General features: G+C 34.5%; 1 protein-coding gene across 1 annotated transcript in view; it reads right to left on the bottom strand.

Annotated features, from left to right (window-relative positions):
- Window positions 1-383: 383 nt before the first annotated feature.
- The window catches only part of HNRNPLL (heterogeneous nuclear ribonucleoprotein L like), a 36,780-nt gene continuing 13,048 nt past the window's right edge, over window positions 384-24,115 (bottom strand). Inside the window, exons 3-13 of the mRNA XM_030857884.3 lie at window positions 20,454-20,691; window positions 18,933-19,018; window positions 17,303-17,399; window positions 17,143-17,215; window positions 12,576-12,647; window positions 8,123-8,340; window positions 6,122-6,243; window positions 5,468-5,669; window positions 4,736-4,793; window positions 4,547-4,645; window positions 384-1,441 (exon numbers count right to left, since the gene is read on the bottom strand). Of these exons, the coding sequence (XP_030713744.1) occupies window positions 1,386-1,441; window positions 4,547-4,645; window positions 4,736-4,793; window positions 5,468-5,669; window positions 6,122-6,243; window positions 8,123-8,340; window positions 12,576-12,647; window positions 17,143-17,215; window positions 17,303-17,399; window positions 18,933-19,018; window positions 20,454-20,691 (1,321 nt within the window). The 3' untranslated portion in view covers window positions 384-1,385. The remainder of the gene's footprint in view (window positions 1,442-4,546; window positions 4,646-4,735; window positions 4,794-5,467; window positions 5,670-6,121; window positions 6,244-8,122; window positions 8,341-12,575; window positions 12,648-17,142; window positions 17,216-17,302; window positions 17,400-18,932; window positions 19,019-20,453; window positions 20,692-24,115) is intronic.

The following is a 24,115-nucleotide window of genomic DNA, read 5'->3' as shown; positions in this document are numbered from 1 at the left end:
TTTTTAAACCCCTGCATCATTTCTAAAAGGATTAAGGCAAACTGCTTTTTTTTGAATTTTGTTAAAATTCAAAATAAAGCTTTTTCAAAAGATCTAAATGAAACTTCTGTATACAAATTTGTTTAAAACTCTCAGGATCACAAAACTGCTATTGCCAACTATAGACTTCAGTTACTCTAGGTAGATAAAACATATTCTCCCTTCTTTTAAGGATGAAAATAAAATGGCTAGCTCAGTTTTCTATTATTAAAAAGCTGTGAACCTGATAACATGTGTGTTATAGTATAGTCTCTCAATACAATGCTTAGTCCTTATATCTTACTTGCCTATGTATGCATTATGTTGTTTTCCCAAAAAAAGAAAAAAAAAAAAAACAGATCCAGTGGGAGAAAGAATGTTTAATAAATGGTATTGAAAGAAATAGATATCTCTGTTTGGAATAAAAATAAAATTAGATCCTTATACCTTGTACCATGTAGAAAAATACATATATTACTGATGGATATAAGAGTAAAAAATAAAAATGCAAGTACCCAAAATTCTACATACAATTTTAGGGAGTTCACAGACTCCCTAAAGCCCATCCGTGGATCTCACATTACCTAGAAGAGGAACTGTTAATCATAACTTCTATTAAAATTTCAATGCCAAATACCAGATGTATTTTCAAGATCAAGTCACATGCAACAAATGAAGATGAACACATTAACTCATTGTTGTAACTTTATAAAATCTCCAAACTGGAACTAGAAACAGAGGCATGTCAATACAAATGGACAATGACTTAAAAAAAAAAAAACAGTTTAAATAAGTTTGAGTGCATATTGTACAAGTGTATCCATATGTCTGTTAGCCTTTCAGAAATATAAAATCAGCTAAATCTGTAGTACTTAAAATTTCATATATGCAATGTTATTCTCAAACTTGATTAAAATACTTAATAAATACAAGTTATGTTTAATACGAATAACTGCAACATACTTAAACATCTAAACATATAATAGGAATTCTATAATATTAAAATGCAATACTTTCACCTGCATTAATCTCATACACAATGGAAAAATACTTGCAGATAATTAGCATTAAGAATGCAAATATATTTTCACTGTGGAAGAAAAATAAGATTAGAAATGATATATTTATGTAATCTACAAGAAAGCTGTAGATAGTCTACATTATGATATTCTATTTAAAATGAAAGCAATTCAATATTTAAGTTTACAACAAATTTACTCAAGGCAAAATATTTATTACAGGACAGGATATTGAATCAAAGTAAGCAAGGCAACATTAGATGAACCATTTTAGTTCTTTTTTAAAATGAAGTGTAGCTTTGAAGTTGTAATAAAGGTAAACATAAATTCTAACATGCTCTTCTCTTCTTATAAATGGGATGATGTAGAAAAGCAAAGCTTCAATGTATAGGGATTGGAACCATCTGTAAAAATTAAAAAACAAAGTTAATAGTTCCCTTAAACTTTCATGATTACCTTGAGTTAGCGGAGTAAATTACTGGGTTGGCCAAAAAGTTCATTCGGGTTTTTCCGTAACATCTTACAGAAAAACCCGAATGAACTTTTTAACCGACCCAATATTTCACCTTTTTATAGTACTGGAAGAAGGAAAATTTTTATGTAAGGTAAGGGCAAGATTTCTTTCGTTCATACCTACTAGCAGGTAAGCTCCATGAAGGCCGGAACTTTGTCCATTTTTACATTCCTATTGTTCTACACATTATTTGACACATAGGAGGCTCCCACAATCTTTTTTTAGTGAATTAGACATTACAGATAAATAGTATCAGGATTAGGCTTATCTAAGTCCAACAGCAAAACTACTTTGCAGAAAATATTACCAATGGTAATTACTCTATAAAAGTTAATTCAAATATAGCTTGGGAAATGGGTTAAGACTGAAATGTATAAGAAGATATCAACGAGCTGAAAAAGTTCCAGGAGAGCAAGTATTAAATCTCTGATCATCAACGGGGCATATGAATTTTAAAATTGCTAAAAAAAAAAAAAAAAGGTATAATCCACAAAAATACTTCCATTTTATACATTCCTCTTTAACTTTTCAGAACAGGCAGAAATAATTCTGGTATCTTAATGTACCAGAATTTTAGTATTAAAAGTTATCGCTCCTGGGCTTCCCTGGTGGCGCAGTGGTTGAGAGTCCGCCTGCCGATGCAGGGGACATGGGTTCGTGCCCTGGTCCGGGAAGATCCCACATGCCGTGGAGCGGCTGGGCCCATGAGCCATGGCCGCTGAGCCTGCACGTCTGGAGCCTGTGCTCCGCAACGGGAGAGGCCATAACAGTGAGAGGCCCGTGTACCGCAAAAAAAAAAAAAAAAAAAAAAAAGGTTATCGCTCCTTAAGGAAAAAAATTCCTATAAAAGAAAAAGCATATACATCAACAAATATTTGCAAGACACTGCAGAGGATAAAAAAAGAAATAATTGTACCTGTCTCCAAGGAGTTTGCAAGTCATACACTGTTTTGAATATATCTCAAATATACATATAAAGTCTTTTAAAATTTTCCATCAAAAATTAAGTGTTGACTCACTATTTAAAATTTGCTTTTGTGACTAAAGGTAAAATGAAAAGAGGTATTCCTACTTGTTTATTTTTTAACTTTTTAGTAAGAAAATTTTCAAACATAAAAAAAGTATATGGATCAGTATAATAAACATCCACATAGCTTCAATAATTGTCAACATTTGGCAGTCTTACTTCATCTACCTACTCTCCGCACACTCTTGAGGGGCTGGAATATCTTTTAACTTTTTTTTTTTTTGCTGTACACGGGCCTCTCACTGTTGTGGCCTCTCCCGTTGCGGAGCACAGGCTCCGGACGTGCAGGCTCAGCGGCCATGGCTCACAGGCCCAGCCGCTCCGCGGCACGTGGGATCTTCCCGGACCAGGGCACGAACCCGTGTGCCCTGCATCAGCAGGCGGACTCTCAACCACTGTGCCACCAGGGAAGCCCGGGGCTAGAATATTTTAAAGCAAATCCTAGATATGTTATTCCACCCATAAATCCTTCAGTGTGTATTCATTTTTTTCCCCTTCCACAATCATTCATCATCACACCTAATAAAATTAATACTATTTTTTCTCCTATCATTTAGAAAAATAAAGTTTCAACACTCTTCAGATCCAAGATCAAAGTAAATTACACAGCACAAACTTCAAAAGTTAAATACTTGAGTGTTCTTTGCACTGTAAAAAAGAGGCCATTTACCATTATAGAGAGAATAAACAAAGAGAGTGACAGTTTCATTTGATACAAATTAAAATAATGTGGAATACCATTTTTCATCTATCATATTGCTAAAATTCAAAGTCTGACAACACTCGGTGTTGGTAAGAGTGTTGGGCAGTTGGCATTTTCATATACCACAGGTGGTAGAGTTGTGTAACCTTTGTAAAGGGCAATCTAGAAACATTTACCAAAATATAAACCTTTTTGCTCTCCACTATGAGGAAACTGCCCTACAAACACAAAACATGCAACTATAAGGATGTTTACTGCACTAATAGAAAAACACAATTGGGAACAACCAGTGTTCATCAGTGGGGAAGTGGATAAATTGAATAAACTGTGGTACATCTCTACTAAAAATAGCTACTCTGTGGGGGAAAAAAAACCAGGGTAGCGTTGCACCTGCTGATAGAGAAAACAGCTCCAAGATATATTAAGTGAAAACAGCAAGGCACACAATAGTATGTATAGAAGAACCATTTTGTGTAAGTTTTTAAAATGTAGATATATACATTGGGGAGGAGGAATAAAAGGAAAAAGAAAGGTTAGAGGTTATAGAAAGCTTTAACTTTCATTTGTACCAGTATTTACTGTTTGAGTTTTTTAACCATATATATTTATCGCTTTCTTCTAAAAAGATCAACAGGAATTATGGAAGTCAGCCTCCAAGATGGCCCCAATGTTCCCTGCCTCCTACACCGGATCATGGTTGGTCAGTGGGACCACAAGATTACAGCATAAGTGATGGTATGTTACTTCCGGTATTAGGTTATGAAAGACACTGTGGCTTTTGTTTTTTTGGCCTTTTGCTCTCATCTTTCTTGAATCACTCATTCGGAAAGAAAAGAGCTACCATGAAATGGCCAATGTGGCTTACTGTCCCTACAAAGAACCACATGAGTGAGCGTGGAAGTGGATCTTCCAGCCACCAGTCATAAGACTTGAAATGACTGCAGATTATAGCTGACGGCAGGCAGCCTCATGAGAGGCTGAACTACCAGCCAGAACTACCCAGCGAAACTGTACACAGATTACTGATCCTCAGAAACAGTAAGATAATAAATGTTTTGCTGTTTTAAGCTGCTAAATACTGCAATAATTTGTTACACAGCAAGAGGTAACTAATGTAAGAATTATGAGGGTTGTGGGATTTATATGCCTTTTTAAAATTCAAACTTCTCTGTATTAAAAAACAACCAATAAATATTACTTTTAAATTATCAACAATGTTTCTGATGGTAACTCCCACTGAATAATTATGACACGATTTTACTTACTTGGAACTCTTATCTGGTAGTGATTTAGTGCTGTGAGGGCTTCTACTGCATCAGTTTTGCATTCCCATTCTAACAGCCCAGAAAGTGTTTTGGCAGAAGCTAAAACAAAACAAAGAAACACAACTTCAGTTGTTATTTGCTTATCATCAAATTAACCAGGAAACTTAAAAAGAGAAAATGTGCACTTACGTTTTGCATCAAATACTTTATATTTGATGAATGTAAGAACTTCATGGTCATTACACAACTGTCAAAGAAATGTAAAACTCCATTAAAAATACAGCCAAAATAAAGATTCCTACCCTTTTCTCCCCCCAGAAAGTAAACTTTATGGTAGCATTTTAGTTTTGAGTATGGCATGAATGAATTAAATCAAATATGTTTTTAGATTAACAAGGTGCATGAGAAAATCAATTAAAATAGTGATATCCTATAAACTATGTATATAATTTTAGTGTTGTACAATAAAACAAGATTTGTAACTGAAATATATATTCTCAAAGCTGACCAGGGTTTATCGAGTACCTAAGATAGGGAGTAGTGTTCCAGAAAAATCAATTCTTTTCTGAAGCATTTCCTATAGTTAGGGAAAAATGCAGGGATATATAAAATTTTATTATGGGTGAGATCTAAGGACATGGTAAAAGAACTTTCTGAATGCAGGACTAAGGGTACCTCATTCTAATTCCAACTCTCAAAACGACTGAGCCACAAAACAACAAAGAGACCAGTGAAGGATGGAGGCCAGAAAAGTACAATGGTCAAAGGATGTACTATATTAAGTACCAAATAAGTAACAGAATACCAATAATATCAAAAGCAGAAGATGAACAGAGCAAGACTTTAAAATGAGGCTAAAACATGATATATTTTAAAATAGGAAATAGGAACATTCTACACAATTTGTATTCCAGTGCCTACCTTTGTGAAGGTCTCTTCTGTGACACACAATGGAACATTATAATAATGCAGTACACACGAGGGTGGCTGGATTATATTCTTAGATGCTTGGCCAGCACTTGTAAAGCGATTATTTTTGCTCATTGCAAAATCCTTGTAGCTACTTGTACCATCCTCCAGCTCAAATATTTGACTTGGAACAACTGAATGTTGTTTAGACACACTAAAGATCGGAAAGGTAAGAAGTACAGAACATACCTTTGTTAGATAAAAAGCAGCAAGTAGGCAGTCTCAAAATGTTAACATAAAGGCCTGTATCAATCTTAACAAAAAAGGCATATGTAGCAATTTACAGTTTCAGTATTTACTAATATTTAAATTTAGTTTGAGTTATAATCACTCTTACAGTTTAGACATCACTTAGAAAGAAAAATCTATTGAATATATTTTCATATTAGAAAACTTTAATAAAAAAAACTTGCTCATTTTAACATGCTATTTTATGACCATAAAACTAAAACTAGGTATAATATGGAAAATCTAAATTATACGACCCTAAGTGTCTAAAATGACATCACTATAGCTGCTAGTTTCAGATATTCTAAAATGGAAATTAATGTCTCTAATAAAAAGGATAAATATTTTTTAAATTTACCACTTAAGATAAATAATTACCAAACGTTAAGTCTTTTCCCAAATAATTTGACATTGTTAAGATGTGTGACAGCTCTTTCTACAGCATACTCATCACCCATTTCTACCAGTGCTGTACCAGGAATGGTCTTCATAAATTTTACCTGTAAATACAAAATCCCAAAAAGGTGAACATTTAATTCCCTTTTACAGTAACAGAATTTCTAAAAGGTACTATAGGTGGTTGATATCAAATAAAGAAGATCACCTGGAATCTTAACTTTATTCTGCTCTGCTATTAGACATTCTAACCAAAATTCAATAAAGTTTAAAAGCAAGACTACAGTTCTATTGTACAGCACACTAAAGAAGAGCATAGGCTTGCCTTGACTCTGCTATTTATTAATTGTGTGATTTGGGGCAATTTACTTCACTTCTCTGAGCCACAGACTTCCTTTTAAAATGGAGATAATAATAACATTTGGCAGGACTCATCAATATTTATTCATTCAGTAAGTATTTATTAAGTGCCTAACATGTTCTAATAAACATACTGTGCTAGGTACTGGGGATTTAATGGCAAATATAATAGACACAGACTTCTTAAAGCTTATATTCCAGTATGTAGGTCAGAAATTTTAAAGTAAATAGTAATTACCAACTATTCAGAGTGCCATTTATTGCTTTAAGCAATAAACAAGATACTATATAAGAAATAACACAAGATGGCCTTGAGACAGCACTGCCAGTAAGAAGGCTTAGGCAAGGAGGGGCAGTTTAAAAAATAGGCAACACTTCAGAAGTTTTCATGACATCTTTGACAGAGCCATACTTATCCTCTTATATTATTCCAATTTTAGTATATAATGCTGTAAGGGTTAGATGGAATAAAGTATGACTATCTTTCAGGATAGTGCCTACACCTTGGAAAGTCCCTAAACAGCTATTAAGTACCACTAACATTAATAACACATTGAACAGGACTTCCCTGGTGGCGCAGTGGTTAAGAATCCACCTGCCAATGCAGGGGACACGGGCTCCAGCCCTGGTCTAGGAAGATCCCACATGCCGCAGAGCAACTAAGCCCGCGTGCCACAACTACTGAGCCTGCGTTCTAGAGCCTGTGAGCCACAACTACTGAGCCCGTGTGCCACAACTACTGAAGTCCACACGCCTAGAGCCCGTGCTCTGCAACAAGAGAAGCCACCGCAATGAGAAGCCACACACCACAGGAAGAGTAGACCCTGCTCACTGCAACTAGAGAAAGCCCGTGCGCAGCAATGAAGACCCAACGCAGCCAAAAATAAATAAAGACCTCTTTGAAAAAAATAATAAATAAAAAAATAAACAAAACATCACAGATCTGGGGAAACCACAGAGTTATCTGGTGAAAATAAAGTTACAATTTTAACGATCTTCAAAATGTGTGAAATTTAAATGTTTTGCTACGTTTTGAGTGTAAGCCTCCAGACAGAAAGTTTTGGACACATTCTATCAAAGTGGATCAACTTCAAATACTGACTGAGGTTAAAGTATGTTGTTCCTCAGAAGATACTAGAACTCTAATATTTGGGAGGCAAATATATGAATCTAGAACTCTCCTAAAATTCATAGCTATGGTCAAACTCTGAGACATGTTTATATATACCTAGCTCCAAGAAAGTAACTGCTTTTTCAAAATTCCACAGTTCAACATGTTAAATGTTAGAATATCTTTGAAATGATTAAAAAATATATAGGTTTTATGCCTATAATATGCTAGTAATTGATTAAACTACTTGCTGTTTTGGACTTATATTAGTAATTTAAAAAATATTTTTAGTACCAACATCCTATTCTGATCACTTACCTACAAAAAATAATTTCTAGAATTCCTACCTAATGAATTTTTAGCTTATGTGGATCACTACTGAAAGAACTTGTGTGTGAGAAGACACACATATTTGCAGCCTTTTCAGATTTTCCTACTACATATCCTAGCAAAAGAAGCTCATATAAAATGAAACTTAAAACAAATAATAATTTTTTTAAATGAAAACTCACCTTTTCAATATTTCCATATAAGCAGAATAGGTTGAAGACTCTTGAACAATTCATTTTTAGTTGATGTAATCCACTAACCATTACAACTGAACCAGAGGGATTTCCTCCATGCATGTAAGAGGAAGATGCCTGCGGTAATGGATAGGCAACAAGCTCAGGTGTATCTCGAGAACCCATTCTGTAACGACTTGGTAAAGGTAATAATGGACCATGGGATCCTATTAAACAAAACAAAACAAAACAAAACACAACTTTAGCAGACACACTTCACCGCACACAAAAACAAACTCTTAATATTAGCTAGGTTGATGTATATCCAAGGAAAACTCAAACGTATGAATATTCAAATATAACCTGTGGGAATTAACAAAAATCTGTATTTACTGCACCAGATCCAATAAACGCTGACCTGCACACACCTGCATATACCACGCTCTAAGTCCTTATTTTTAAAAAACAGTAGTTTAACAAAAAAGTATACAAGATCAGGCTACAGATAGAGGAGGAATCAGTGTAAAACTTTGGGCCACTATATATAAATTATACTTCAAAATTAAAAAAAAAACTTCTGCCAACATCTTTTGGAGGATAATATAATAAAATCTACAGTGAAATCTAGTAAACTATATACAGATATAACAAAAAGAACATCTTTAGTTCCACTGAAAAGCTGTCCCCTTGAATATATTTTACTATTAATGTACTTGCAGGTTAGTATTTTATTCCCCTGATTATAATTTAGGAAACTAAAACCCTAGATTTAGTTAATAACCTCCCCACACACACACATACTCAGAGGTGTCATTATTCAGCAACTTCTATTATTTGAAACAACATCAAGAATCCAGAAGAAAAAAATGCTTGAGTATCTGAAACTGCTGTCACAGAAACACAAACAAATCCAGCTCTTATACTAAGAATCTTTACTAAGAATCAACTTGCTAACTCTAGAGTAGTTCAAAACAACTTTAATTTATCCTGTTTTCCCATCCATAATAGATTAGAAGTAAGAGGAAAAACAAAGCTAGGGTGAATGGAAGAGATGGGAATGAGGGAGTCTGGAGAAACTGTGATACTAAAAGTCTGCACAGGGCACATTTACAGTAGCAAGAAGAGAGGCGTAAGAACTCAGAAGAAGCAACTAAGATGGAGATACGTAACCCAAAAATATAAACCAACATCTTAGGCACTCCTGAGTCAGTGATTAGAGAAGCATGCTCTGGGGTGCATGCAACGATTCTCCTGGTGTGCAAGAAACCAATCCAAAAACCCAAGTTCTTTCCTCATTTCTTAAGAATAATATGTAATGTTACTGGCTTTCATTTTTATGTTAGACTAAGGGACACTTGTCATCTACTAGGTGAGTTACTAAGAACTACTATATTTTGATATCATAGCACATTATTACAGCTTATGTGGACTCCAATTCAGTATTCTAAATATAGCTGCCATTCATAACAACACAGCAACACTACCACCGAGCACACGCAAATATAGTGTAAATTCTGCAATTTTATGGAGGCATACTTTATCAATACATCATCATCAGTGTTGCCTTAAATTGGTCATGGTTTTCAACTGTTCTTATTGCTGGTAATCTAGTTTATCAAGACAATCAATATAGCTCATGATGAGTTACTTGTAATTATGTATTTTGGCCTCTAATTTAGACTATTATACCTATACTGGGGTCAAATATCAATCATTCTTACCCTTATTGCAAAAATACACATGCATATTATACTCCACCCAGCCCTACCCCCACTACTACCATTTGTTAGTACAGTAATGACACTACACTATTATCAGTAAATTTTTTTACAGTAAGTTGAAAAATGTACAGTAGATGGGCAGTGGAAACTTACACTCTGCTTAAGTTGACCAAGGGCCAAAAACTCTTATAATCTACTGCCATAGGTAATAATTAAATTCAGTGCAAAAGAATACCTGATGTTTGTAATTATGACATTGGGCCACGAGTATTAAATTATGTTACTTACACTATTTAAATTGTTACCTATATTAAGAAGATAAGAAAAAAAAGTCTCTTAAAAGCTTCCTATACTAAATAGTTCATGCAAAATGTTTTGCTGCTTCAGGTTTTAAAAAATTCACTTATATGGAAAAATGCTACATAAACAGCATCTTGAACATTTTGAAGGCCTTTCCCATCTTTGATACTTAAAATATCTTTGGTCCAGGAACCATATCCAAAGATGCTAACAATTAATATAGAAATTTTTCTTGTGCTCAGAGCAAATAAATTTGTACATTATTTTTTGCCACTTTTCAAATATGAGGGCTTCTATCAGTTCATCTCACATGGCTGGGCTTCCCAAATTAAAAGATCTAAAGAATTCTGAAAGCACAAATTTATACTGCTATAATAAACTATATGAATAAATTTAATCTATTAAATAAACCTTTTCTATTCCTTCTTTCTCACATACCATTATAAAGGAAAAGCTACCTATGATATGACACTAAAATGCAAATAAACCTGTTTTGTTGAACTGCTGATCTGAAGGGATACAGCTGTGATTTGAAGCATTTGTAAAAAGGCTAATATCACTAGCACCCACTGTCATCTTTGCTTTTTCCCCAGCTTCCTCATGTTACTTCTCTCCTCAATCAATCTTTATTTGTCACTATCTCCTATATCCTGTTCTGCTTACTTCCCTAGGAAAGTAGAACAGATTTTCCTTAGTTAAATGTTTCAATGGACATAGCTCAGAATGGACGCCCCTACACAACCCCACCATAACCATTCCTCCTCAGCAGGACTCTCCAGAACCTGAATGAAACGTCATTCCAAAGAATTTTGCACCTCTCTTTAAGTAAGCTTACATTTTAATATTTATACACACACGCACATGTGCACGCACGTGAACACACACACACACACACTCTAAATAAATAAGGGCATGAAACTGACACACAACTTCACAATAGGCTTTTAGAAAATATAAAGTTCTTCTAGGGCATATAACATATTCTTGTTTATGCAATTTTTCTTGTATTTTATTAAGTGAAGACAAAACTGAAAAGCCATACTGAGAAAACAGCCTGTGTCAACATTACTACAGTAGAGTTTTGTCCTTCATTTATATGCTCACAGATTTTTCTAACCCCCTTTAGCAGAACATTTAACCAATTTTTGGCCTTAAGCTAACTGCCATGACACATTTACATACTCTACAACTATACTACAAACTTTGATTAGCCATTCTTTTGAAATCCTCCATTATACAATGCACAGTAGATTCCTAATAAGTGTTTCTTCATTGCAGGATCAGAAAACTACTTGTATGACCATATTTAATATTTACTCTGTTAAAGAAACAACTAAGAAAAATGAACAAGGAACACACGAAAACGACTGTAGTAAGATTTTCCTTCTATACCACACTTACTGTTTTGACATAACATAGAGATTGTTTCATAATCTCTTCTGCAATACAGACTACCACAGAAACTTGAACAAATACACATACACACAAAAACACACACACACAGGGTCAATAAATTCCTGGAGTTCAAATAAAGACACTAGGGAATAAGCTAAAACTCACAGCTAAGAATGGTCATCAAACATGTACACAATTTGAAAATATTTCGGACAACAGGAAACACTGGTGGCTTTTCGATAATAACTCCCAAGAGTACAACATAGCAATTTCTATTTTCTACCACTTCTAACAGTACCTCTAATTGTACTGCAACTTTAAACCACAGAATAGGTGGGTCAATAACTACAGCTAAAAACTAAAAAAATATTTAAAAACACAGAACTTATAACCAGTTTAAACTTTTATCAATAACAATTCTCAACATCTACTTAACAAAGACAACAGTCTGATACCTAACTTCTTCCTGGGGAAGATTATTATTCTAGCTTTCATAATCTTAACTTATCAACATAGCAAACATTAAAACTGAGAAGTTTTTAAAAAAGAATTAAATACAAATTTAACCAAAGCTGAAGTACCAACTGTAGAACTAAAAGAATTAAGGATCTAACCAAAAACATGTTTCCTTTCAACAAATACCTCATTCTCTCTGCCTTTTATTACTCTAAATTCCTCTTTACTCATAACTGCTAGAATGGAAGAAAATACACTTACTGAGCTATACTTCTTTCTGGTCCTCTGACAGACTAGAGCCCCTTACTAATCAAGGCCCAAACAAAACAAAACAAAATATAATGGTAAAAAAGCTTTCAATCCCAAACAATAGCTCTCATTTATATCAAAGATTATGTGATATAACAATAGCCTAAGAAAACAAAGGATTTGGGACAACTCCTTTGGAGTACATTTATAAGGGACTGATCCCATAAACCAAGTCAGGTGAGTAGGAAAAATAGAGACAAGAATTGTGCCATTCTTCATCAGAAATGCAAAAATTCTAATAGTTTGTCTATACTACCTTCCTTCTGCCTTGACAAACTTACCATAGCCATCATGTCTAAACGAAGAAGGGTGTTCTCCCAAAATGGCTTGTCTCTGGCGACCCTTTCCTCTATCTGACACAAAAGTAGAAACATGGTTTTAACAATTTTGACCCAAGTACTTAACAGAGTTCTCACATGGGAAACACCCATTCAAAACATCCATTACAATTCATAAGAGAAATATGATTCCTGGTTAATGTTAAACATCCATTCATATCCAATTTAAATACAAACACCAAAAGTTTAAGAAAATAATTCTATCTAACAAATTCCACTTAACTTGAGAATATCTTTTTGGCAAATGCCAAATACAATCACACTTTCAAATTAAAGGAAAGAATGGATACTTTTCAGAAGGTGATGTATACAATGCTAGAGTTTGACACTGTACAGAAGTTTTTACCAATACATGTCTTTAAAACAAGCTTTAAGTGCAGTACTTTTGAAAGACAGTACCTGATGCATACTATTAGCTTCAACAGCAACACATTTTCAAAGTGGGCTTCTTTCAAGAAGTTCAGCATAAGCCAACAACAACCTGTATTACATGGTTTCACAATCAGTAAACACAGAGTATTTTGTATGTATATACACATATTTACAAACACCTACTGACTGGAGAGCTGGAAATTTTCACATCACTGGTCCATATTGTGTCATGGACTGGCCATTGTCTATAGACCTTAACACCAGGCAGAACTAGAAGCACTCCCCAAAGTTTAAATATGTCAAGTTAAAGCTAACCAAGGGGGCTACATTATTGGACGAGAGTACTACAATACTCCTAAAGGATAATTTTTATGCTAACTACATTTTTAGGGAAGGCATGCCAATTTTCCCAAATCTGAGACATCAATAAAAAAATTACTTCTAAGTTTCTAAAATAGCACATCCTATGTTAGTAAATTTTAAAAATCATTGTATAATACTTTGGGAAAGTTTGCTGATCAAATTATGGTGTTCAGTAAGATTTTTTTAAATGTATCTAAAGAGTCTGATCATTCTCATCTTTGAAAATTCAAAGAGAAAGGCTTTCTACATATCCTTAGTCACCTAAACAAATGAGGTTTATGGGAGATGAGAAATACTTTAATTTTCACTTCAGTCTACAGAAGTATTGTTTTAATTACCTATTCCAAGTTATCATAGCACTGAAAGGGACCTAGGAGGTCATCTAGTTCAACTTTTATTCAGTGTTAAATTCTCTTTACATCATCCCTGAGACCATCAATTGGGACCATCTAGCCTCTGCTTACCCAACACTGGTAACAAGGTACTCACTACTTTCCCTTACATTTTCAGTTAGTTCTAAATTATGAGAAAATTAATTTCTATATTGTACAGAAATTTGTCCTCTACATATATTCTAGTCCATTTAGGGCCTCGCAGCCTTATTCATTACTTAGTCTTCCTCCAAGAACCCTTTCAGATGCTTAGAAGTTATTATGATCCTCCATTTCCCCAAAGTCATTTCTTCTCCAGTCTAAACATTCACAGTTCCTTCTTTACACGGCTTCCAGCATCATCATTTAAGTCTCACTCTTCTTCAATCAATCCAGTCTGCTGTTCCATTCTGCTAACGTTCCTCTGCTTAAGCATGCCACCAAATGGTAAATATAAGTCCTTATCTGTATCTAAGAATCTTAAACCAAAACCACCATAAAGTCTTCATGGCTTAGTTTTACTGATATAGTTAACTGTGTGCTATAAAGGAAAGAGCACTGAATCAGGAATCATAAATTTTCAACTTAACCAGTAATTTGCTATATAATCATAGAAATAATCTTCATTCATAAAGTGAAGAAGTTAGAGTAGATGATCTCCAAGGTATCTTTCAGCCAAACATTGTCATTACTTCTCTTGAATAATTTCTCTTCATAATGTATTTCTCATAGTAATTTCTCTTCAATAACTCTCTTTATTGGAAGCATTTACTACCTAATATAAGGTCACATAAAGAAGGGTGAGGAAGAGTCAAACACTGAATATATCGATCTATAAATAGTGGTTTGTAACCTTTCATGGATTCAGTCTGAAATCTGTTGGAAGCTGTGGACTTTTTCTCCCCCAAAAGATGCACACATACACAAGTGTTGCTTAACATTTCTGGAGGGATTCTCTGGAGTCTAGGCTACGAATTCTTTGCACTAAAACGTAATTTGAGCTGAAAAGAACTTTTTGAAATGAGGTTATATTTATAAAATCACTCTTTTTTGGGTAGAAAAAGTTACAATTCAGTATCAACGTGAGTGGAAGCTAAAGTCACTACAAAAAACCAAACTGCCATATGATATTTGCTATACAGACAAGTATCTACCTGTAAGGAATTAGAAAACAAGAATCCTTTTCCCTTGAAAGCATAAATAACTAAAACTCTGTTTTACCTCCTTTAATTATATTTCCCTATTTAAATATCTACCTTACACATTTCTAAACTTTCTGACTGTAATTCCTTGTATAAAAATCTAAGCTGGCTTTTGTAAAATTCAGACCTTTTAAAAGAATAAACACTATTGGGCTTCCCTGGTGGCGCAGTGGTTGAGAGTCCGCCTGCCTAGGCAGGGGGCGCGGGTTCGTGCCCCGGTCCGGGAGGATCCCACATGCCGCGGAGCGGCTGGGCCCGTGAGCCATGGCCACTGAGACTGCGCGTCCGGAGCCTGTGCTCCACAATGGGAGAGGCCACAACAGCGAGAGGCCCGCATACCGCAAAAAAAAAAAAAAAAGAATAAATACTATTAAAATAAGAAGCATACTACAAATGCTTTAAGAGACATTAAGAGAAATGTAATCAAAACTATTTCAAGTGAGTTAAAAAAAAAAACTGAATATTCAGTAACTGTAACTTAACAGAAGTGAGAGATTTCTCATCAACCACTTGTTCTGTTGTTTGAGTACTAAGGCTTTGTTTTTCAATACTGTATTCAACTGTACCAAGCCTCTGCCAAGCAGATTTCTGTGATAGTGAAAAATGTGGGGTCCAGCCAAAGCTGCATTACTAAACAAACCTGTCTGCAACCCCATGCATAAGGCAAGATGATTTCCTGAGAACTAAGAATTAAAGGAGCCAATCATCCAAAAGTCCTAAATATTCAAACATGCAAAGGATCACCACACTGTCTCATTTTTTTCTTTTGGCAAGAGTACATGCACTATGGAGTCCCTACTGCCCAAGATATTTTGGATGCCATAAAATTTTTTCCTACTTTACTGACTTCTACAGACATACTCATCTTGGTGAGTTTTTCCAACACATGGTTCAGACACTGATATTGTAGTTGAGATGTAGCCAATACTGCAGCCCCCTTGTTTTTACAAGATCCACATTTTTATTTGTATATTCCAGAATTGCCATACAGTTAGTTGAACAATTTTATCAGTCAAATCTATGCTCATGAAATCTAGCATTTATAAGTTATAGGTGAAAATGCATCTCAAATGAAATGCTCCTATTTTCAGATTTATCAAGTTTAAATATATTCTACCTTGAACACACATGGTATTTTCACCTACACTTGAAATGTCAAAATTTCTAGTTACACAAATTAACATGAGTGATAACCTTAAATTGTTACAAAAAGTGACAACTTATAAACAGCCACTTTACAAAAATCAAACCACACAGAAAATCGTCTTTTACATATAATGCATCTTTTCATTATTATGTTATTCTATTCAATGTCCACAATTGAGGGAAAAAAAAAAGTAAACTTAAAGTGCAGCAAGTATGCACCTTTCTAATCCTTTTATCTTTAATATCTGTGTGGATTGGTTGAGCATTATAATTCCCAAGACCTGTAGATAAATTGGCCCTGGTTATTTGTCAATTAACAATTTGAATCTAAGCTGCTAACAGTTACAGCAACGGGCATTAAGATTTACAACATTGTTATAAAATCTAGTATCCGTCAGTGAAAAGTTTTAAATTCTACAACTGAAACCTTAAGGGAAGTCAAACCAATATATACATACAACTTGAATAAGTGGGCACAGTCTATCATGGTATTCATCCCATGCAAGTCTGAAGTACTGTTAAGTGTCCTCCTTTAAAAACTTGGGGTGATGGTGCATGCAGTATGCAGTCAAGGTGAATTGCAAGTCTGAGTTTTTCAGAGGGCTTTTTGCTGATGCCGATGTTGTGCGTGATGAAGTGTAGAGTCAGCCTGCTGGAGTCCTCTATCCTTCTTAATGCCTCGTCCAGCTTGGGGGAAAAGTCCTTTCCATAGAGAAGCAGTGTGCAAGTCTGCAGTTTGTAAGTAATATTCTGAATCAGTTTCCTCTCCTCCAAAGAGAGAGAGCTGCTTGGAGAAATGCAAGTCCTTGAACTGCGGGCGTGCCTGTATGTGTGGGCTCCTTGTTGAACTAAATATAAATAACTCAGTACATACCAGTAAGGGGCACTAATGTTCAAGGTTCTTTTCCAGCATTACAAGGTCTTTTGCAACAAAAGCTTCACCAACAAGGTTTTCATCATTTGAATGAACTAGCTCATCTCAGGAAAAAGGACTCTAACTGCATGTAAAAATTTGACAGCAGATGTAAGTACATCTAAAATGCATAAAATACTTACCGCGTCTTCCCAAATATGGTTTAGTGTAGTCCCAACTGTCATTGTCATTCCTAATAACATTTAGACGAGTTGGCTGTTAAGATTAAAAAGAAAGTAAGTTCACATTGTATATCCAAAGCATATATATTTCTTTGGTGAAGTGTTGAAAAAAAATATTTACCCTTGCATATTCAATTTTTAGTGTGCAACATCCAGCATATATATCTGCTCCATTGAGTGCTGCTTTAGCTTTCTGGGCACAAAGGACTGATTCAAACATAAGCTCTATTAAGGAAATTTGGTTTAAGGTGTCCAAAATTTACCATTATTCACTCCATTAAGAAATGGACTGAAAAAAATGAGAAATAACTTTCTCACTTCTGAAAATGCTTTACCAAATAAAATTTCTATGAATTTTAGTAGGAGAATTTATTTTTAAGATCAAGGGTACCAAAGAAAACGTAATACAACCAAAACTACTTATAATACATTAATCCTTCTAGGTCATCAGAAGTACTTTATAACCTGTGGTTTGGGGGTGTGTGGGAGGGAGCATGGAGCATGGTCCCATTCCCTAGCAAAGGCCAGCTTTCTATCTTGAAACAGGAAATATTTTACTCTTTAAGTAGGAAGAACAGGGTTGTCCAGTGGTTAGGGCTCCACACGTTCACTGCCAAGGGCGTGGGTTCAATCCCTGGTCAGGAAACTAAGATCCTGCAAGCTGCGCAAGCTGCATGGAATGGCCAAAAATAAATAAATAAATAAAGTAGGAAGAACATTACAAAGAATCAATATAATACAAAAGAAATACTTGATTTTTATATATTTCTGAGAAGGCTGAGTTTATAATCTTTATCTTTCATTTTACTAGTTTTTAAAAATTACTTAAGTTTGTAATTGTTAAAAAAAATTAAAAAATCAAACCACAAACGTAGTAGGGAAAAAAAAAAAAAAACAACTTGCCAGAGTAAGCACCATAAAGGGTTTGCTATAGGGCTTCCCTGGTGGCGCAGTGGTTAAGAACCCCCCTGTCCGTGCACCACAACTACTGAGCCTGAACTCTAGAGCCTGTGCTCCACAACAAAAGAAGCCACCGCAATGAGAAGCCTGTGCACCACAACGAAGAGTAGCCCCCCACTCGCCACAACTAGAGAAAGCCCATGTGCAGTAACGAAAACCCAATGCAGCCAAAATTAAATAAATAAATTTTTAAAAAATTAAAAAAAAAAGCGTTTGTTGTATATCCCAACCTTTTTCTATGCATACACATAAGTTACGTCTTTTTAAAATTATTATTTTTTAATGGGATTGTACTATATGTACTATTTTGCAACTTGCTCTTTTTACTCAATGTATAACAAATTTAACATAGGGAAGCAGGTCTTACATAAACCATGACCATTTAAAAGATTCAGTGAAGAAAGGCAAGAAATGGTCTATTAACTCCAACGTTTTGATACTTCCAAGCTGCCTATTTTAAAGAGAGATTCAGAAAAGTCCATTTGGGAAAAATTTCAAAAAGGTACAAGTGAACATATTATCAAACAGTGTTATTTTTTCCTCATTAAAACAGCAAAGCACGCTGTAAGATGAAACAATGGACTATTTTATGGTAGCAAGTTATTTTATCAAAAATAGTAAAATTCTCTGTGGGTATTGCAGTTTCATTCTTTAAATCAAAGACAAATAGATATAGGGGATGGTGGGGAGAATAAACATCACTTGTCTAGAAATGATTAAACAGGAAAAATTAAGATCTATATTACACAGTATTCACACACATCAATAAAAAATTTACAAATAAAGGATATTCAACCATTGCTTGTATCCCATTTCTCTTGAATATAACAATACGTTGCACTTTTCCAACAGGATTGCATACAGTATATAAAACATCCTATGAAGTAAAGAAAACAAGACTTCATCACATTTTATACTTAGAAAAATAATAAAGCTATATTCTTTTGTTTTACTAAAAAAAAACTGTCAAGACATCATTTCTGTTAAGTATTAAACTTTTAAAAACTGCAACACTTTAATAAATCTAAAGTTATTTCTTCACCTACACAATATACCCACATTAGAGAACTTCCAATGAAACATCTGAAAAGCATTATTACTTATTTTTAATCTCCTAAATGAATCCTCAATTTTTATTTTCTTAACAGGTACCTAAAAGAATCTCTGACAATACACAATTAATAAACCAAAGCTGTAATCACTTTGTTTTTTTCCAAATGTGACTCTGAAATGTTTAATACTATAATCACTTAAATTATAATAATAAATATTTATTAAAGAGTAGTAGTAGAACAACTCAGTATTTATTTTCAAGGACAATGGCTATAGATAAAAGACCCAGGGAAGATCATTTATATTGAGTTAAATTTCACCAAACAAGATGCCTGAATCATCTAAGAGAGAACCCTAAATACCCACTTAGGAACAATTCTTCAACTTTCAAAATTCTGAGTACCTACAATTACACAGCCACACCATTAGGTACTAAGGATACAGTAAACAAATCGGAGTACTTGTACTAGTTATATTCTTTCTCCTAAAACACCAAATATTGTAAATATATTAATATTGTTTATTAATAAGTCTATACATATTACAAAAGTAAATAGATACATAATGTCTAAATTTAAATAGTGTCTTATGCTTTAAGTTTATGTCCAAATATCATATACCCTAGAAATCATACTAAATGAAGCTCTTCTTATTGTGATATTTTATTCATTACAAAAATCCAGTGTCCTTATCACTAGTTTATTATTAAACAGTATGTGATTATCATGAAGTAGAAAACTGAACTGGTTCAAGAACATGAATCCTTTTAAATTTTAATATCACTTTTCTAAAGAGTGAAGAAGGGAATTTTTAGGTAAATCAGAGAAGTTTTTAACAAGCTATCTCTAAACAGCTTATAATGATAAATGTATCTTATTGTACTATGGAATTCTGTCACTACCTAGTAGATGCTCTTAATACATGTGCTGGCATATTAGAGAGAGATTTCTTGGATCATTTCCACCAAGTCCGTCTAACGCTTTATTAACAGAAGGAGAGTTAACACTGATGTTAATAAAAAAATTTAATGTGCTTATTTAATTATGACAACTGTGCTTCTGACTTTTTATAGCTTTAGTGCTCACCATGTCTTTGTTCATTAAATTTGATAGTCAAAATTAAAATTAATTTTAATAATTGTTTTTTAAAAATCCACTATTTTCAAATATCTATATGGCAGTGAAGAAAACTACAGATTAGTCACTCAAGACAAATTCCAAAATCACTTTTAATTTAGCTTGTCTTACTAAAATACATACCACCGTAATTGGATAAAGAGGATTCTGAATTGACAGCAGAAGAACTTTGTTGCCTCCTGATGGATCATCAGTATTTCCTGGCCGAGTGATCCTTTTGCTTGTAGAATAGTTGAAAAAAGCCTGCTGACCAGCTATGTACACGGGTTCATCTGCAGCAAACGTCACACATTCTTTGGCACTATCTATGTTCTCAAATTCCACTAGAGCCTGCCGTTTAAAAGGCATCATCATCACATAGCTGAAGGGAGATTGGAAAAGAATAATATAGCAAGTTCAATTAACATTATTTTTCTCAATCAAGTAAAAGCAGACTTTAATAAAAATGTCTCAAATCATACAGATTAGTAGTCTTCACTACCTGTATCCAATATTAGTCAACTCTTAAATTATCCAAATAAATTGTGGTATACCAGGTAGATTGTACATATTTGAAACCTCCTCTTCCTGTGACTGAAAGCTTTTAACTACCTCATGCCTTCCTCAAGCACAATTCTGTTACCAGTTGTTAATAATGCCATCCAGTTTATTCCTCAGGCTGCCACTTCCAAGCAGCATTAGAAAATACCTAGATACAGAAATCAGTAGAGAAACAAGAAGATCCTACTGAGCACAGGGAACTATATTCAACATACTGTGAAAAACCATAATGGAAAGGAATATATATGTATAACTGAGCCACTTTGCTGAACAGCAGAAATTAACACAACACTGTAAAGCAACTATACCTCAATAAAAAAAATTTTAAAAAAAGAAATCAATAGAGATAAAACTCGAGGTTAGCAGATGGATCTCCTCGACAACAGAAACTACCATCTCTATTGAATTTTGCAAACAAGTAACTGCCACACTAAGAAATGACTACACTTCCATTTCTCTTACTAAAAACAGAGAACCAAAAGACAAAAAGAAGCAACTACAAACAGACCAAATTTCATAAAATAATCTCCTCTAAAATTCTTAAATATTTTTAAATATTAAAGAATCCATAAAAAGATATTCACTAGAATATGGTAATCATGGATGCTATGGCCAAGACAATGAAGTATTTACTCTTCATTTTATACTCTTTGGGAAGGGGAATATATTTTAATACATGAAATGAAAAATAAAGAAATGAAGGAAGGGAGGTTAGCGAGAAATCAGAACACATGGATCAGAACAGGGAAACATGTCCTTTATTCACAGGAACAAGGACCTTAAAAATATTTTAAAATACAATCAATGTGCTTTTTATAATAGCAGAAGGCCAGAGAAATAACATCAGGTCAGGTACTCAGTGACAGCACTGCTTCTCAATCAGACATCCAGGACCAACCACTAAACTTCAAAACCTAGTAAGTGTTTCTTAGTAAGAAACAGACCACTTTGTAGCCTGGCAAATTATGTAATTTCTTATGAATTTCAGCTTCCTAATTTATACAACTGGGAGGATTATCATCAAGATTACAGTTCCTGCATACATATTGCTTGCCTTGCCTCAATCATCTTTACATCCTCAGAATCTAGAAATGGAGCCTGGCACATGACAGGTATTCAATCAATATTTGTTGGTCTATGAGGCTTATTAGTTCTCTCAACCCACATCATTCACAATTAAAGAATAAAACACAGAAAAAATAACGCCTGGGATTAGTTTATAAATGCAAGATATAAAGTCCCAGAGAGAAACATTCGTTTTAGAAATGCAAACTCCTAGCTAAAGTTCTAAAGTCTTGCATACAAAAACATAGAAAACCCTGGAATCAGGTCTACGCTAAAGAAATTAAGGAATAATAAATATTCTTCTCTCACAAATAAGTTGTTTTATAGCTAAATGATATCACCAAGTAAATATGTTAATAATGCCCTTTGGCTCTTTGGAAACACAGAAAAATTATAAAGGCCCAAAAATATTTAAATTCTTTATTGGCCTATTAAAATAGACTCACCTGTTTGTAGTAAAAAGTACTGTCATTAACTACTATAAGAAGTAAGCTAGAAGCACAGAGCTAAAAGTTAAACAGGTTACCCAGGAAAAGTGGCATCATATGAAGATAGGGAAGGGAAAATTAGAATGTCACAAAGACATTTTAGAATTCACTTAAAGTGTTTGGCACTTTTTTTTTTTTTTTTTTTTTTGCGTTACGCAGCCCTCTCTCTGCTGTGGCCTCTCCCATTGCAGAGCACAGGCTCCGGACGCGCAGGCTCAGCGTCCATGGCTCACAGGCCCAGCCGCTTCGCGGCATGTGGGATCTTCCCAGACAGGGGCACGAACCCGTGTCCCCTAGCATCGGCAGGCGGACTCTCAACCACTGCGCCACCAGTGAAGCCCCTGGCACATAATTTTTTTTTTTTTGGCGGTACTTGGGCCTCTCACTGTTGTGACTTCTCCCATTGCGGAGCACAGGCTCCGGACGCGCAGGCTCAGCGGCCATGGCTCACAGGCCCAGCAGCTCCGCGGAATGTGGGATCCTCCCAGACCGGAGCATGAACCTGCGTACCCTGCATCGGCAGGCGGACTCTCAACCACTGTGCCACCAGGGAAGCCCTGGCACATAATTAAAAAAAAATTTTTTTAAAAGCATTAGTATGAGAAAGACTGGAAGACCAAAGAGAGAAAAAATAAAAAGTCTAAAGAACATGGTAGGTAGCGTGGGTGCTTTCAACTTAACAGCTTAAAACATGTTTACTAATTTTTAAATAAAAACAGGAGGAAGCAAGAGATTTACTACACAAATTAGGTCCCAAAAGTTTTGTTTTAAAATTTAAACTGGTATAGCTAATCACTACCTAGCATCCTCTCCTTTAATGAGAGGGGATAAGGGAGGAAAAGCGACTCAGTATGTATTTCTAAATATTCTTTTGATTAAATAAAGACAAAAAAAATAGCAATTTTATTATCCTGACACAACCATTCTCAAGATCTTGTTATAGTTTCTCCTGAACTTCTTTCCTATACATCTAGTTTTTAAATATCAACTTACTATATATTGAACTTGGTGACTCACCTATTTAAGACGAGCAGTTTCTTTATAATCTTTATAATTCCCTCCCCCCCCACACCACTAAATAAATCAACAAATAAAAAAATAGGGAAAGGTTCTATAAATGCAACATTTTGAAGCAAAACACCTACTCCTCATAGGAGGCTCTTCAAGGTTCTTTTAGCTTTAGTAGCAGCCACCTCTTATTCAAGATCATTCCACACAACTGAAACTATTATACATATTTATGCCAATTAAGCTCGTAATTATACACTAATTTGTTCCGATTATTTCATGACTTTTCTAACCACATAACTACCAATCTCGAGGACAGAACGATGTAATATGCAAATTAACTAAATAAAATTCATATATGGAACACATTACCATGGACTAAGTATCGAACAGTATAGAGTCTAAAACTGGGACTTCCCTGGTGGCACGGTGGATAAGACTCCAAGCTCCCAATTCAGGGGGCCCGGGTTCCATCCCTGGTCAGGGAACTAGATGCCACATGTGTGCTGCAACTAAGAGTCCACGAGCTGCAACTAAGGAGCCTGCCTGCCACAACTAAGACCCAGCACAACCAAATAAATAAATAATTTTTTTTAAGTATATAAATAAAATAATAAAAACAGACAGGCCACTCAGAAGTAATTCAAATTACTTACAAACTTAAACAAATAGTTCTATTTCTTT

The sequence above is a fragment of the Globicephala melas genome, chromosome 12 (assembly GCF_963455315.2).
Source record: "Globicephala melas chromosome 12, mGloMel1.2, whole genome shotgun sequence".
Lineage (NCBI taxonomy): Eukaryota > Metazoa > Chordata > Mammalia > Artiodactyla > Delphinidae > Globicephala > Globicephala melas.
This window is presented reverse-complemented; position numbering and strand designations above follow the sequence as displayed.